The 16,945-nt window shown below is 33.2% G+C and overlaps 1 protein-coding gene across 2 annotated transcripts in view; it reads left to right on the forward strand.

Moving 5' to 3' along the window:
• Positions 1-7,450: 7,450 nt before the first annotated feature.
• LOC126722995 (scarecrow-like protein 22) overlaps positions 7,451-16,945 on the forward strand; it is a 33,591-nt gene continuing 24,096 nt past the window's right edge. Inside the window, exons 1-2 of one of the 2 annotated variants that reach the window (XM_050426166.1) lie at positions 7,451-7,895; positions 8,052-10,176. In XM_050426166.1, the coding sequence (XP_050282123.1) occupies positions 8,128-9,993 (1,866 nt within the window). In that variant the 5' untranslated portion in view covers positions 7,451-7,895; positions 8,052-8,127 and the 3' untranslated portion in view covers positions 9,994-10,176. Of the gene's footprint in view, positions 10,177-16,945 lie in introns of those variants that run through there. The other variant, XM_050426167.1, reaches the window with a different exon arrangement.

The following is a 16,945-nucleotide window of genomic DNA, read 5'->3' on the forward strand; positions in this document are numbered from 1 at the left end:
CTTTAAGAAGGTGCTGATATGACAAGGATCAACACCAACAATCTAATCTACATGTGGAGGATAGAGATGAAAGGAGGAAGATAGTATAAAACAAAAGGGAGGCCTTAAGAGAAAGGGATCGAAGAATTGAGAGAGAAGTATTGTAGCAATAAGAATTGTACTTGTAATCAACTTCAAGAATTATATACAAGAAATTATCTCCTCGGACTGTGCTGATGACAATTTTCCTTAGATAAAACTAGTTTATTTTTACTTTATTGTTATTTGGATCCACTATAATTGCTACCCAACTTATTAGAGCTTAGTTTTCCAACTCACTCTCTATAAATTCATTGTATTGGGCTCTTTGGGCGTAGATCCTTTTAACTTTTGGATTTAGGACCCAAATTGCGTCCTTATAGATATAGAATTGATAATTATGGTAGTTATTAATATACATTTATTATAATTTTATTTATAATGGGTTCTAGTTAGCTTAACGGTAAAATCCTTAATGGTTGAATAAGAGATCTGGGGTTCAATCTCCACTTACACCAAAAACCGATTGGTGTCTTGGTTTGATAATAAAAAACTATCATCACCGATTGGTGTTTTGGTTTGATAATAAAAAACTATCATCAAGAGCGAATGTCATAGATTGAAACTCTCTCTAAAAAGAAAATTATAATTCTATTTATATGTAATTGTCTATTTTATAGAAAATATGATGTGGCAATATTCTAATGAGTGGTTAGTAAAGAATTTAAATTCAATTAAAAATTTTATATTAGAATAATGAAATGTAAAATTGTGAGCCTGAAAATTTAGATGGAAACATATTATAAAGTCAACCAAAAATCAAACATCTTCGGTTTTAAATATATACTATTAGCAAAATATATGTTTAATTGTTACATGTAAAAAATTATATATAAGTGTTTATCCATTATCCATTACAACTTAAGCATAAATAAACATTTACTATTTGAATTAGAAGGAAAAAAAGAAAAGAAAAAAAAAAGACATATATTAACCAAATATTTATGACTAAGCTAACACATATCCAGTTGTACACTTGTGCTAAAAGAAATAGATTATTGACAATAATTATATCACAAACCAAATTTATTATAGAAGCAACAAATAACTGCAATATGAATATTGGAACGCCGCCCCCCCCCCAGATTGAAATACTATTGTACTTAAAAAAAAAATTCAGAAAATCACATGGATATGAAAATAGTGGTAGCTTATTTGTTATTCGGTACTTTATGTTTGAAGCATTCTTCAACGCCATTGCTCTTACATCTCCTCCAAAAACTCAATGCCTACAAAATATTCGAAATATCAAACTTGGAAAATTTTTATTATATTTAAAATTTTCAAAACCGCAAATACAAAAGTAAAAAAAATCACAAAAATTGACCAAGAATTTTCAAATCCAGATTAGGGAGAGATAGAGGCTAAACTAGCAACCGATTCAAAGGGAAAGATTTCAAAACCATAATATATAGAACAGGCATAGAGAGTGAGAGGAGCTTAAATTAAAAAAACAAATCTAGAAAAAATAAACATAACTAGAACATTAAAAATAACACTTTTCTTAAACTATAATAGCAAATATAATATATACTGTTAAATATTAGCAATGCGATGCAAATCTAGAAAAAATAAACATAACTAGAACATTAAAAATAACACTTTTCTTAAACTATAATAGCAAATATAATATATACTGTTAAATATTAGCAATGCGATGTGTTATATCATGTTGTGTATGCTAGAGTAGATGCGGAAGAGGAAGCATAGAGGAGGAACACTGAGAACACGAGGGTTACGTGGTTCAGCCTTACGGCCTACATCCATGGAGGAATCCCTTAAGGGCTACATCTTTATTGTATGAGAGTGTAGTACAATAACCTCCTGTGTTACAATGAACCCTAACATGAGTATATATAGGCGACTAAACCCTAGACTACTAGTACAAGCAGGAATGAGCTTGAGCCTATTACATTGGGCTAATATATCTAATATATATCTCTAACATATACTAATATTATTATTCCATTCCACCAATCTTATCCGAGCAAATAGATTTACTATTTAGAGAGAGAGAGAGAGAGAGAGAGAGAGAGAGATTACCCCACCAACTCCTTGAATTGTAGAATTCTCTAAAAAAATTGAGAGAAATGGAAATGTGTGGGACATGGCTGAAATGCATGATAACATTTAAGTGAAAAGACTACACATAAGCATTAGATTTGCCAACTCGAGCTTGAAAGCTTAAAACAAAATAATCATGAAACATTGAAAATAGGTTCTTGGGTTATTATTTATATTCATGATCTTTGTGCCTCAGTGCATATATAGAACCATATTAGTTATTACTCCTTTCAACTTGACAATGGAAAGCTACTTGCATTTGTTATTGACAATGGAAAGCTACTTTATAAACTCCTTTTCATTTTTATTATTTCTGCCCATCTTGTGTCTTTTATGTTTCCTTTCCTACGTTAAATGTTAGTTGTAAACAATCTTAAGTTTGTAACTGAAAAAGAATGAGTAATGGAATCATTGGAGTAATTTAAAGATTGGGTAGTGCACATTTAATACGGAAAGTTTTCTTTTTTTTAAGGAAAATTTAATATAGTGCACACTTTTTTAAATTTAATTTAATTTTTTATTTTGTATAAGATAAAAATTATACTCTAGTTTAATCTAAGTATATATGAGTGCGAAACTCCTTTTTGGAAACTTAAACTCTGACCTTTACTCCGCCATCCTACAAAAACTTAGTACTTATAGAATAATTATCACACTAAGGGTGCACGGTAGTGTGGTGCACACTTAAAGTAGACGAATTTTAGGAGATCATTTTGCATTTAATTAATTGTAATGGTTTATATAAAAAGAACCCATTATATAATCTTGTCATATATTACTTTGTAGGGAGTAATTCTTAGGTATTTCTAGAGCACGATAAATTGTGCTCCCTCTTCTCACATTCATGATAGGGTTTACTCATATAAATTCATGGAGAGAGCATTTTTTTTTTTTTTTTTTTTTTTTGTACTTCGAGAGTGCTTAAGAATTTTTCTTTTATGGAGCTATTATTTTTTAGAGCTACTTTGTAGAGATATTCTTTTTTTTTTTTGGTAAAAGACGATTCATTAAACAAACTAATAAACTAAGGGGCTACAAAAGGTTCAGGACAAAGCCTATTAGAGTACATGTCATTTAAGTAATTCTCAAAAGCATTAGCAACATCCATAGGAGGACTTTCAGAAGAAGTAAATTCTAAATCCTTGCTAGAGCTCATCCTTGCAAGGCTATCAGCATACGGTTTGCTTGCCTATAATAGTAATTAAACTGAATCCGGTAAAAGTGGGAAGCCAGTAGCCTACAATCATCTAAAATAAGGGAAATGACATTATTCACATAATCAGATTTGCCTAAAACATCCACAATAGCTTTGGCATCTAGCTCGACTACTAGATGAGATGAAATATTTAAATTGCAACACATCATTAACCCGTCCCTAAGCCCCCATAGCTTTGCCACAAAACTGCTTGTTAGTTTGATACGCCTGGTAAATCTTGCCACCCATCTGCCACGATCATCTCTTACAACACCCCCACATCCAACTGCACCCGGATTGCCAACAGACAACCCATCCGTGTTAAGTTTCATCCAACCCTCAGGAGGACGCTCGTAGCACATTCTATTAACTCTCTTGTAGATTGGCATTCTTGGAGAAGATACACAGTGCATATTCCATCACTTGATTCACTATCTCAGCAGCCAACTTTGGGTTTTGGTTTTTCCTTCTAAACACTATTTGGTTTCTTCTCTTCCAAATAAGCCACACTGTAAATGGGAAAAGGATCCTCCATGGATGATTTACAGGATTGAGCCTACAGTTCAGCCTTCCATTTAAGTTAATCCAATCCTGTAGATTGCTCACCCAAAAGGCCCGATTTGATGTTTTCACCCCTAGTTGGGTCCACATAGGTTTGATTTCAAGGCAATACCGAAAAGAATGGAGAATGGACTCCGGCTCCCCTTGGCTGATGGGACAACTCCTTTCCTCACAGCACAAGTCTTTACCTTGATACTATTGTGTGCACACATCAACAAAAATGTTTTAGTTCGAGGAAGGGTGTCAACTTTCTAGTTCTAGATCGCAATGAAAGGAAAATTGGAATTAGGACCCAAAGCAATCCTATATGCACTTTTTAAATCGAAGCTCCCTTGAGGAATACCAACCCAAGCTAACTTGTCACTCCTTCTACTGGTAATTGTGATAGGGGTAGCTTGAATCATCATTTTAATTTCCAAGAGAAGCTTAAAGGAAACCTATCACAATCCTAACCACTTTGTAGAGATATTCAATTTAGGAAACAATGTCGTTTTGAATCTTTTTCTTATTATTATTTTTTTTTTTGGACTATAAACACAACAATCAATTAATAATGCATCTAGGCTCTTTTGTAGTGATACTTTGGTTCTATACACTACTTTCATGTTTGTGTGTTCTAATAAGTATTACCATTTCCTAAAAAAAAAAAAAAACTAATAATACATCTCCTATAATATTTTTAAACAAAAGCAGAAAAAGGAGTGTTCAAAATTGATTGACAAATCAAGTAAAAATAAATATTTCATCAGTTAATAATTGAATAGATCTCAATTATGAATTGAAAATAATAATTGACATCTAATTAATTATAAGGGAAATATGAACTAAAATGACTTTGTGTAAAATCATTTATTTTAAGTAAGTGACTTTTTTTATAATTAGTTTTTTTTTTTTTTAAAGAAACTTATAATTAGTTAATTATATTGTTCATTATCAAAATGTCAAATGTGAATAGTACATAGCGGAAAAAGAGAGTAAAAAATACTAGGGTAAACTACATATTTGGTCCCTATCCTATACAACATATTTTAATTTGGTCCCTAACTCTTTAATTGTGTCAATTTGGTCCCTAACCTTTCAGTATCGTGTCAAGTTAGTCCTTACTATTAATTTTTGGATGAAAATTGATGACATGTCAAATGGCCAAAATAAAATTTTATTGTATTGTCATATCAATGAAAGTTGGTTTTTTATTTTGGCCATTAGACGCGTCATCAATTTTCATCCAAAAATTAACAGTAAGGACTAAATTGACACGATACTGAAAGGTTAGAGACCAAATTGACACAATTAAAGGGTTATGGACCAAATTAAAATATGATGTATAGGATATGGACCAAATACGTAGTTTACCCAAAATACTATATAGATGCATAATTAATTTTAAGAGTATTAAATACAAAATATTTGTAACCCAACATTAATTTAGAATTAAATGTATCAACACATTCATGTAAGATGTATTATGTTATGGACAAATTGCTACTTGCCATATGATATTACTTGTCCACATCATTCTCAATAAAGAAAAGATTGTGCCACTTATCATCATTGTGTGCATTTACCAGATGAGGGATCCAACTTTTATAATACTATAATTATAATTATAATATATACTATTGATAGATATAAATATAGATGATATATGGAGAAAAGAAAGATCCTTTTATTTAATTTTACAACACTTAAGAGAAGTTCAAGTCTTCTTAAACTTAGAAAATTTATCTAAGGAGATGATGGCAATGGGGCGGGGCAAGGCGGGTCTAAAGGATGGGGTTTTCACCCCTGTCCCGCATGGTTTTGTTTTACCTCATCCCCGCCTCACATGACGGGGACAATTTTTTTGCCCATCCTTGCCCCTTGGGGCCCCGCAAAGCCCTACCCCACCCCGTAAAACTTCTTGTTAATTTGCCCATTACTATTACAATTTTTTTAATAAAATCCGTTTCGTTAGTAAAAATATATTTGAAATTACAAATAAATTTATCCCATCAAATCAAAATAATTTTTAGCAAAAATTGAATAATAATATTATTAAAGTGTTTAGCAAGACAATATCACAACAAAAACAAAAATCTCATAATACAAAATCAATGATCAATAGTATATAAATTTTTTTTATAATAAAGACAAAAGAAAATGTTAAAATTGGAACCTTATTTCCAACCTTGCTAAAGAAAAAAAAAAAAGAGTTAGAAAGCCTTGTTGGGTAGAATAAAATAAGCTGATGATATGTTTGCTTAAATAGTATGGTTTTAAGGTATAAAAAATTTACAATTTAACCCTTATCAATGCAAGGCGGGGCAGGGCGGGGTGGGTCTAAAAAGTCTAAATTTATCCCCGCCCCACTTCGTGGTGCGGGGCTAAAATCTTCCCCCATCTCCACCCCACCACCTTTACAGGACAGGAAAAACCCGCATAGGACGAGGAAGGGTAGGTTAAGCGGGGCCGAAAAAATTGCCATCCTTGGATGGCGACCATTTGTGTTGCCTCTCAAGAAGAAGCAAGGTTAATGCACTGAATTAAAAGTTTCCTTGATAATCACAAAAAAGGAGGAAGAAAAGAAGCATCCATCAAACCATACAAACAAATCAATGTTTACAAGTACAAATTTCATCATTATAATTTTGTTTAAACTGTTGCTAGGATCTGCTACGAAAATGTTGTTAGTTAAACGTTAACATTACTTTAGCAGATTCATTAGTGGATGATATGACAACTTCTATTTAAAATTTTCCCTCGTAAACTTACTAAAATTTTTATTTATTTTTTTTATATATAACATTATCAAAAAAAGAAAAAGAAAATAGCGGTCTGTTTGGTAGGAGGATTTTTGTATTTGTTTTCAAACAATATAAAAACAAATTTCAAAAAACTAAACTTGAAACTAGTTTCCAAATAATAAATTTTATATAATATTTGTTTGACTTTCACTTTTAAGAACAATTTTCAAAATACTAAAAACAAAAAATAATTATTTGAGAGACCATTTTTATTTATGAGATTTAAATTTTTTTTTTTTTTTTGGATAATGATAAGGTAATAAAGCTCATCATTTTTTTTTTAAATAATAAGTCTCAAATTTGAAGTATGTGAATTCATTTTATAATAAAGATAAATTCCTTAATTTAAGAGATAAAAGAGTTTTATCAAATATAGATGGTCTACTATTTTCAATTTATTTACAACTATGTCATTAAAAATATTTTATATATCTTGAAAACACTACCTTTAACCATTTTCAAATCCTATTATAAACTAGAAAAAAAAAGATATAATTTTTTAAAAACTATATTTAGAAAATATTAACAAAACATATAATTTTATACTATAATTATTTATTTATTACCAGTACGGCTGTACCCACACAATAGATAATTTCCCTGGAATCTCAAAATCCCAACCTTTCCTTTCCATTTTCATCATAAGTCACAACCCAAAAAAAAAAAAAAAAACAAATAAGAGTTTCGTTGAAGTTATTCATAAAGACATTATATTTTTTTTCTCTTGCCTCTTTGTGTTCTGTTATAGAGAGAGGAGTTTCTCTTTTGCACTTTTGTTTTGTTCCCACTTCCCAGAGAGAGAGAGAGAAAAAAAACAAAGAAAGTTTTTTTAGTTCTATCTTTAAGAATATTTTAAGCTCACAAATGTAGATGAGAAATTTATATTTTTGCCTATTTTGCAGACTTGAAATCTAAACCATACACGTGGACCGTTGTTGTAATCTAATCAGTAAACAGTAAACAGAGAGCAAAACTACTGGGATCAGTGGGAAGAAGTAACGAAGAAGACGAAGAAGAAGAAGAAAAAAGCAAGAGCAAACAGACCAAACTTAGCAAGTTAGGAAGCTGTTATCTATTGGAGGCTCACAAATGTTAAAGAGCTCAGACGGAAAGAGAGAGAAAAACAATTATTAGAAGAGTTAAAGTCTCACAAATGCAGATCTGTAATCTGTTGGAGGCTGGTGCTGCCATATCCTTCTACAGTCAACTCCAAAGTAAGCTGAAGAAATATATATATTTTTTTGGAGGAAGGAGCAAAAATTAGAACCATTTTGGGTTTCAATTAGTTTGAGTGTTCATTCATTTTTTTTTTTTTTTTTTTTTTGAGTAGTCAAAAGAAAATATTATATATAAAATTTTTTTCCCCTCAGGTCAGGGTGTTCATTTGAACACCCTGCCTTCAAAGTGGCGCCGCCACTGGACATTGGTGAAAAATGTGAGCTTGGAATGGAAGATTGGGAAGGTGTGTTGTCTGAGTCCTCATCAGGTCAAGAAAAGTCTATTATGGGATTGATTATGGGGGACATTGAAGACCCATCTCTGGGTCTCAACAAGCTCTTGTGTCAAGACAATGACATTGAATTCAACTCAGGTTTTGGTATCATAGATCAAGCTGCTGCCTTTGGCTGTCTTGGAATGTCCAACAATTTGTTGCCTAGCATTGACCCTTCTGCTGATTTTCCATTCAATGGTGGTGGCACCAATGCAACCAGGATTGGCTCAGTTTCGACCCCAAATCACAACCCCATGTTCTCTGTTGCAACAAGTAATAATCTTTTGCCGGTCTCTCTATCTCATTTACCAGCCATGTTTCATCATCAACAACAACAGCAGGTGCAAACAATTGAAGATGTAGATGAGAAGCCACAGATTTTGAATCCACCGATGATACAACAGAATCAAGCTCAGTTTGCTCAAAACCAGGCTTTGTTTATGCCTTTAACATATGCCCAATTGCAAGAGCGTCACCTTGTTTCACCACCACTGGCGAAAAGGCATAATCTTGGGGGTATTGAGCCTAATTATCAGGTACCCAAGTTGCCATTTTCGGAACCGGGGCAAGAGCTTCTTCGAAGGCAGCTACAACAACAGCAAAATCAGCTTCAGACGCTTCCTCAACATATCCAGCAGAGGCCAATGATGGTTTCAAAGCAGAAAGTGGTGTGCAATGAATTGGCAAGCCAACAGCAACAGCATTCACAGCAATTATTATTTGATCAGGTATACCAGTTAGCAGAGCTGATAGAAACTGGGAATAATCCGGTACGTGCGCAAGGGATATTGGCGCGGCTCAATCACCAGCTCTCTCCAATTGGTAAGCCTTTTCAAAGGGCTGCTTTCTATTTCAAGGAGGCCTTGCAATTGCTCCTTCATAATACTAATAATACTAATTGTAATGCTTCTTTGAGTTTGTCATCACCACCACCACCCAATAGTCTTATTTTCAAGATTGGTGCATACAAATCATTCTCAGAAGTCTCTCCTGTACTTCAGTTTGCCAATTTTACTTGTAACCAAGCTCTTCTTGAAGCCTTGGATGGCTTTGATACCATTCGCATTATTGATTTTGATATTGGGTTTGGTGGGCAGTGGGCTTCTCTTATGCAAGAGCTTGCCTTGAAGCAAGGCAATGGTCCAGCTCTTAAAATCACTGCATTTGTATCCCCATCCACACACGATGAACTTGAGCTCGGTTTCACTCAAGAAAACTTGAAACATTTTGCGACTGAGATAAATCTTGCATTTGAGTTTCAATTTTTAAGCCTTGAGTCCTTGAACTCTGGTTCTTGGCCACTGCCCCTTCATGTATCGGAAAGTGAGGCAATTGCAGTGAATCTGCCAATTGGTTCCTTTTCCAACTACCCTTTATCCCTTCCTTTGGTTCTTGGCTTCGTGAAGCAGCTCTCACCGAAAATTGTGGTCTCTTTGGATAGAGGTTATGATCAAACCGATGTCCCATTTCCCGACCACATAATTCATGCTGTTCAATCTTATTCGGGTCTGCTTGAATCGTTGGATGCTGTTAATGTCAATCTAGATGCCTTGCAAAAGATTGAGAGGTATTTGCTGCAACCGGGAATTGAGAAAACTGTGTTGGGTCGCCGCTCACCTGATAAAATGCCTCCATGGAGGAGTCTATTTTTGTCATCTGGATTCTCCCCATTGACATTCAGCAACTTCACTGAGTCCCAAGCAGAGTGTCTGCTTCAGAGGACTCCAGTTCAGGGATTCCATGTCGAGAAGAAGCAAACTTCACTTTGTCTCTGTTGGCAGCGAAGGGAGCTTATCTCAGCTTCAGTTTGGAGGTGCTGAGAAGAGTAGCATTTGGAATTGGTTTTACAACTACCAATTAATTTTTATTGCTAGGGTGCTTCATAACTTACTGTTTTAGTTGATCTTTTAAAAAAAAACTCTCTCGCTTATGCTTCTCCTATGCTAATTGTCTATGCACATTAGACCCATTGTTCCCAATCAAGAAACCAAATATTTTAGTAACTGGATGGCTCTGTACAGGTGTCTTATGTTTAGTCTTTGAATATGGGTATTACTGTTATGATGTTTTTTGCTTTGAAGGTGGTGGTGATTGTTTGTTGTACACTTTTAACAACAATGCAACACAAGTTATCAAGAAAGGAAAATTTTAACTCGGATGATATGAGTCCGTTTGGTGCATGCATCTTTTCAATTTTTCTAAGTTAGCAATATGGGGCTGTTTAATTTGATATTCCCTTAATCTGTTACAATACGCTCAAGTTGATTTGTGAACTGCACTCCTCTAGCTTGAAGTTGTTCTACATATTATTCAACTTCACACAATTGTTTTGCCAATTCTACAAGACTTGTGAGTGAATTCACCGTGATTTTCTGATGATTGAGGAGCGATATGCATGTGTAGCCTTGTACTCTCAAATTTTGTTTTTGCAATTCTTATATGCCAAATAATGAGGAGAGAAAATTGTTTCTTGATATTGTAATTGCAATTCTGAAGGGTGGGTAAAGGGATCCGACAAAGCACTTGTTTGCATGCTTCACTCTTGCTAGGATTGCTTGTAATTGTGATATTTTTTCTAAGCCTAAGGGGGAAAAAGGAAAAGTTCGTTTCAACTGTAATAGGTGAATGATACAACTTGCTTTACAGGATTGGTTGCAATATATATGTGTGTGTGTGAGAGTGCTAATACCTTTGCATCTGGTTTAGTTCTAGCCCCCAAAAATTTGTAGTGTGGAGAAATTCTGAACATTCTTTTTATAATGGTTTGATTCAAATACCATTTTGATAGGACATTTGTTTCAACCCCTTCTGTCTGCTACACCATTCTCATGAAATTTTAGTGAGATTGGAGTCCCTCTTAGGGTCAAATTATTTTGTTTTTCATTGTGTGTTTTGTCTCAACATAATTAACAGAGCCAATTGTTTAAGAACATTGAAATCTGCAACATATCTTTACCCACTTGAGACAAATTGTTCTAAGAATAATGGTAGAAGATTATGTGGATCCATGTTCATAGATGTTTGGTATTGAAGGTCTCAATGACAGGATGTTGGACTAAATTCCCTTTAATACATGCATCCGTAGAAGGCACATCGTGCTTATAATATTTTCTGCCGAATGTCAATTATGGTGGGTACAATACAATATATAATTGAATTAATTGTGTTTATTATACGGTTTGTGAATGTTATATTATGCATGCCAATACTTCGTATTATTATACTTAGATTGAATTTTTTAATGTTTCCAGTGATGAAATCACATGGGTCTTGTACCATTGGGGGCCCAAATGATTAGATTAAACTCTCTTTCAAAAACTTGGAAGCTTTTTATTTAAACTTGCTATTATTAAACGCAACCTTGATATGAAAAGTCTTCCGTTTATGTTTATGTTTTTATATATATATATATATATATATGTTTCTAAAAAATAAAGATTATATATAGATGATTTATGGGAAAAAAAACTTCTTATTTAATTTTACAACACGTAAGTGATGCTCAAGTATTCCTAAACTTAGGCTTCCGTTTATGTATGTAATGGGATGAGTAGTGGTATTTCTTATTTTATTTTATTTTTATTTTTATTTTATGAGAGTAATGGTTTTCTTTAAATTATAAGAATGTTATTCTATTTACATTGATGGTTTAATGTAAATTGCATTTTTAATTTTTTATAAAATTATTTAAATGAGATAATATAAACTAAACACTGCACTGTTTAGATTAGCTTATTAAAAAAATAAAAAAATAAAAACCTCCTAGTTAATATTGCAACATATAAGGAAGCTCAAAACTTATATGATACAATATTATAAGGCCAAACAAAAATCAAACTTTATCTATGTTATATACATTATTGATTTACAAAAAAGAAAAAAAGAAACTCTTATTTAATGTGGCAACATGTATGAAAGCTTAGGTTTTATTAAACTAAGTGTTTTTTCTTTAGAAAAGTAACTTAAACTTTCATTTACGTATGAAAAATGATAACTGGATAACAAGATAGTATAATACCATAAGAAACCTTAAATTAAAAAAGTCTACAGTACTAATCAGAGTATTAATGATCTAGTCCAATTCTAATTCTATTACTAATAATAAGAATAATAATAATAGTTCTTCATGAAGCAACTCGTAGCAGCACGCTCCCTTTGATGTCTTGATTTTCAAAATTTTTTATTTTATATATATATATATATTTAGAACTTGATTTTCAATGTATAATTCAACAACTATGACATGGATTTTTTCTTTTTAAAACCAACTTGGTACGAAATAGATTATTTATCCCAATTAATAAGAGGGTTTTGTTTTCTATTGTAGTTCATTGGGATTTTGCAGAGATCATGTCCTGTTTTTGGATGGGCATTACTTACATATGTCTATCTAAGTTTCATGCACCTAGGGTTATCATCCTAATTAACTAAGTTGAATGCTGAGAGCATGTATCAAAATAATGTATTGATGGGCTTAACATTACCCAAGGGATAACTCAAAAATTAGCAATTTCCTATTCATGCAAGCAAACTTCTAATTATTATAGTATATTTTAAAAAGAATATCCAAAGATATATTTGATAATATCAGTTCATAATTTTAGGATGAAAATGACTATTAGAACAGCAGAGGTAAGATAAACATAGTTAGATTGGAAAGAATTTCAAGGCCATCCTATAGATAATCCTTGGCCATATATCATTCCGGAAGGGGAAACTTTATCCAAAATTGTGCATGACTCTCTATCACGTAGAGATGAGAATAGATGAAAAATAGGGGTTTTTTTCCCCATTTTTTCTTTGAAGTAGTAAATCATATTTTAAGGTAGGGTTGTCTGAGGGAACCATTAATTAACCGATCCACCCAAGTGACCTGATAGACCCAAGCCAAGCTGTGGTTGTTGGCGGCAAGTCAATGCCTTCAGAACCCAATTTCTACTATTTGAGTCTTGGTTTATCTCCTCCAAAACCTGAGCAAACCGACCCAACCGAAAACCCGAGGAAAATCCAAAGGGATCTACAAAATCTAGTTAAATCTCAACTAGATTTGGTGAGATTTCAACCAATTTGTTGAGATATTTCACTAGATCCAGCGAGATCTCATTAGATCTAGAGAGATTTCTATTGGACCTAGTGCATTTTATGTTGGAATTGTGATTGCCTTTGCCTTTCTTGATTTTGACCGAAACCGACTCGATCCATGGAAGAACTGACCCGCCGTTGATGTTACTAGTTGACGACAGGTCCTCTGTTCTACCACCCACTGGGATCAGGTTGAGTCCAAGTGAAGCCTTAACCTAATCCGTGGACAACCTTATTTTAAAGTATGAAGATGCAATGTAATAGCATCTTAAAATATTTGCCAAAGTGAATAATTGCACTAGTTGTGAAAATGATTTTTGTGTTTTCATTCAAAATTTAATAATTATTGTGCTTGCCAATTATTTTTAGTTTTTATTGGTATGACTATCTTTGCATTCAAAATTTGTTTATACAATTTTCAAAAAAAAAAAAAAAAAAATTATACATGTTTCCATAAAAGTAGAGTTGCGACTTGGGACATAATTAGAATTTCATATTTGGAGGGTCAAACCATTAAATAAATAAAAAAATACCGACCATTCAAGAATAAATATACTACTAAAATTCACCAAATTAATAGTCTATAAAAAATAAAACTAACATGTAAGCAATCGTAACAAAATGTTAACAAAAGAAACGTAACAAAATAATTTTTTTAAAAGATATTTTTCAACATCTTCCATTTTTTGAGAGGCGTAGTTATGGAAATATTCAAGACTAAAAATGTTCATTTATGTTAGTTTTTTGACCCCTTAACACAATATATTTAACCTAATATTAAGCCAAGTTGATTAACAAGTTTGTTAATTAGATCCAGGTTAAACCAATATGTGTAAAACAGATATAATGCGGAAAATAAAGAACACACAACTCTGATGACCCAGGAAAACCTAATCGGTAAAAAACCTAGGGAGGATTTAACTTAGCTATCCTTAAGGTAAAAATAGATCCACTATGAAAGAATTGAAGTTTGTACAATAAGACTTAGACCACAAAATGCCCAAAATACAATTACACATTATTGTCCAAAATACAATTCAACTTAACTACTATCTATCAGTTGCAAAAGTAGACAGCAGCTTTGAATGAATCAACCTATAAATTCCTGAAACACTAAACAAACCATAAACACATGTATGGAAAATACAAGTAAACCAAAATAAAATTATTGATTTCAAAAAAATATAAAATAAAAGACATATACCATGAATAACCTCATAATATAAATCATAACCAATGTATTATAATGTGAAACAAGAACATAAACATAAATAAAACAAGAAACGTAAAAAACATAAAAACATTGTCTCCCCCTAACATATACAACACATCATCAAAAACATATCTCACCTAAAATACAATTTACACCAAAATAACTCAAATTTGCTCATCTCCCCCTATCACCATGCACACCCCCTTTTTGTGATGTATTGCCAAAGGGCAATCAAGACTCATCAGAGGGTGGAGCGTGTGGAGAAGCACCTCTAGCATTCGCCAAATTTGCTCGTAAGGCCGCAACCTTATTAAACAAATCTAACAAAAGCTGTCCATGTGCCGCCTGAACGGTGAGACACATCTCTAGCATAGTACGCATAGAAGAAGAGGATGATGTAGATGGTGGAGGATCCACGACAGCAGTGGGGTCCACAAAAGCATCAACTGTAGGATCACTAGAAGGAGGGGCTCTAGATGCATTACCTGTAGAAGACTCAACACGAGGGTATTTAGAACTTGCTTTTAACTGAGCAACCCTTTGCCTAAGAAAGGTGGCACCTATGGGAGCGATGATATGAACAGACTCAGATGCTGGGAAGTCTTCTAAACCTAAATCTAACAAAATCTTATGAATGAAAATAGGAAAGAATAAACCATGAGACCTATCGCTACTCCTAGGAACCTCAACAGGAGAACGAATAAAAAGAGTAGAAAAACTGATAGGAGCATCAGTGATGAGAGTGTACAAGAATGCACATCTCTCAATGAGAATGGTATATATATGAGAAATAGGCCAAATACTGTGACAAGAAATGCTAAAGAACAAGTAATTGAGCTCTGTAAGCTCATGTGTGGTAACTCTAGGATCAGTACCCTAACTAATGGAAGTACCAGTAAGAAGAGACATGATGTCATCGAGAAGAGGAATTTCTGTGTAAGGATACACAAGCTGTTGTACCAAAGGTACACTAAGAGCAGAAGCCACTACCTCAGGGGTATTGACAAACCCTTCACCTCTTATCCAAGTCTTCACATAATGAATGTTGGAATAATCGGAGTGGATAGAGAGGTTTGAATAAAACTCTCTAATCAAAGCAGCCGGAGGGGGATTGATAGGCCAAGAATGTATTGACCTCTTGTGATAAATTAACTAATTAATTAACCAAGTGAATTTATTAAGTTAATTAACATGCAATATGCATGGTAGCACAAACAAATCACCAACTAAGTTAATATGCAGTGGGAAATAAATTGACACGGCAATTTGTTTACGAATGGGGAAAACCTACACGGCAAAAACCCCACCGGATGATTTTAAGGTCACCACTCCTGAGAATCTACTAGTATTACAACAAGTGGTTACAAGTAAAGGAATCTCAGTACCTTATACCAACCTGCAGTTGAATCCTTACCCCAATACCTAATTAGACTTGTTCTGTAGTGACAATCTCTTCTTTCAATCACGGTTCCCAATACGTGACTAACCAATTCGATGTGAGAAACTCAGTACGCGACTTACACACCAACTTAAGAAAGATGTTGGCTGCAAAGTTCTTCAGTTCATCAACACGATGAAGATCACGAAGCTCGTTCGTTATAAAATCCTATGGTGTAAAAACACAGCAGCTTCTTAAAGAGAAAAATGAATTAGGGCATATGTCTCCTATTCACAATATACTTGTGAAAAACTTTTACAATGAGGTGCATCAGCTGTGATGGCCCTTAAAACAATTCTCATATATGTTTAGGGTTGTGAGAAAAGAAAACTCAAACATCTATACACGGATTGGATGAAAATCAGAACCGAAATCTAATTTTCTTAAATCTCGATAGATGCCTTATCTATCGAGCAACTATCGAGCATCGGGCTTAAACAGCCATTTAAACCTCGATAGATACTAGCTGTCAAGCTTTAAAATCCAGCACTTCTTCACTTGATTCTTAGACAAACTTGTATGGCTTTAACACTTGAACTTGAAACCTCATTCCTTGAAGTATTAAACACGTCCTAGATCTATCAAATTACAAATAAAGTGTATTTTGTCAAAGGATTAGCCAATTCTATATTGACATATGTTCCTAACATGATTCACATATGTCCTAATAGGGATGCTCTACATCTTGAAGAGGTAACCAACCTTGACACTCAAAGTTCCTACGAATCTCAGGGTCAATCTCATTTAGAATAACTTTCCTCTTAGCCCAAAAGGACCTAAAGACAACTAACTTCTCATACGTCTCTTGATTTGACTTAAACTAAAACCTATCACTCTGAAAAGCAAAAGAGGAGGATGAAGTAGAGGTTTTCTAGGCTCTAGATTTCCTAACCATGATTTTAGAGTAGAAAGGAAAAGGAAAAGCAAGAAAAATACAAAAACCAAGGGCAGACTGCATTAGAAAGAGTTAGAGCACAAAATATATCAATAAATAACAATCTATATGATGCATGTAATGAATGCACATATGATGCATGCT

The sequence above is a fragment of the Quercus robur genome, chromosome 4, assembly GCF_932294415.1.
Source record: "Quercus robur chromosome 4, dhQueRobu3.1, whole genome shotgun sequence".
NCBI lineage: Eukaryota > Viridiplantae > Streptophyta > Magnoliopsida > Fagales > Fagaceae > Quercus > Quercus robur.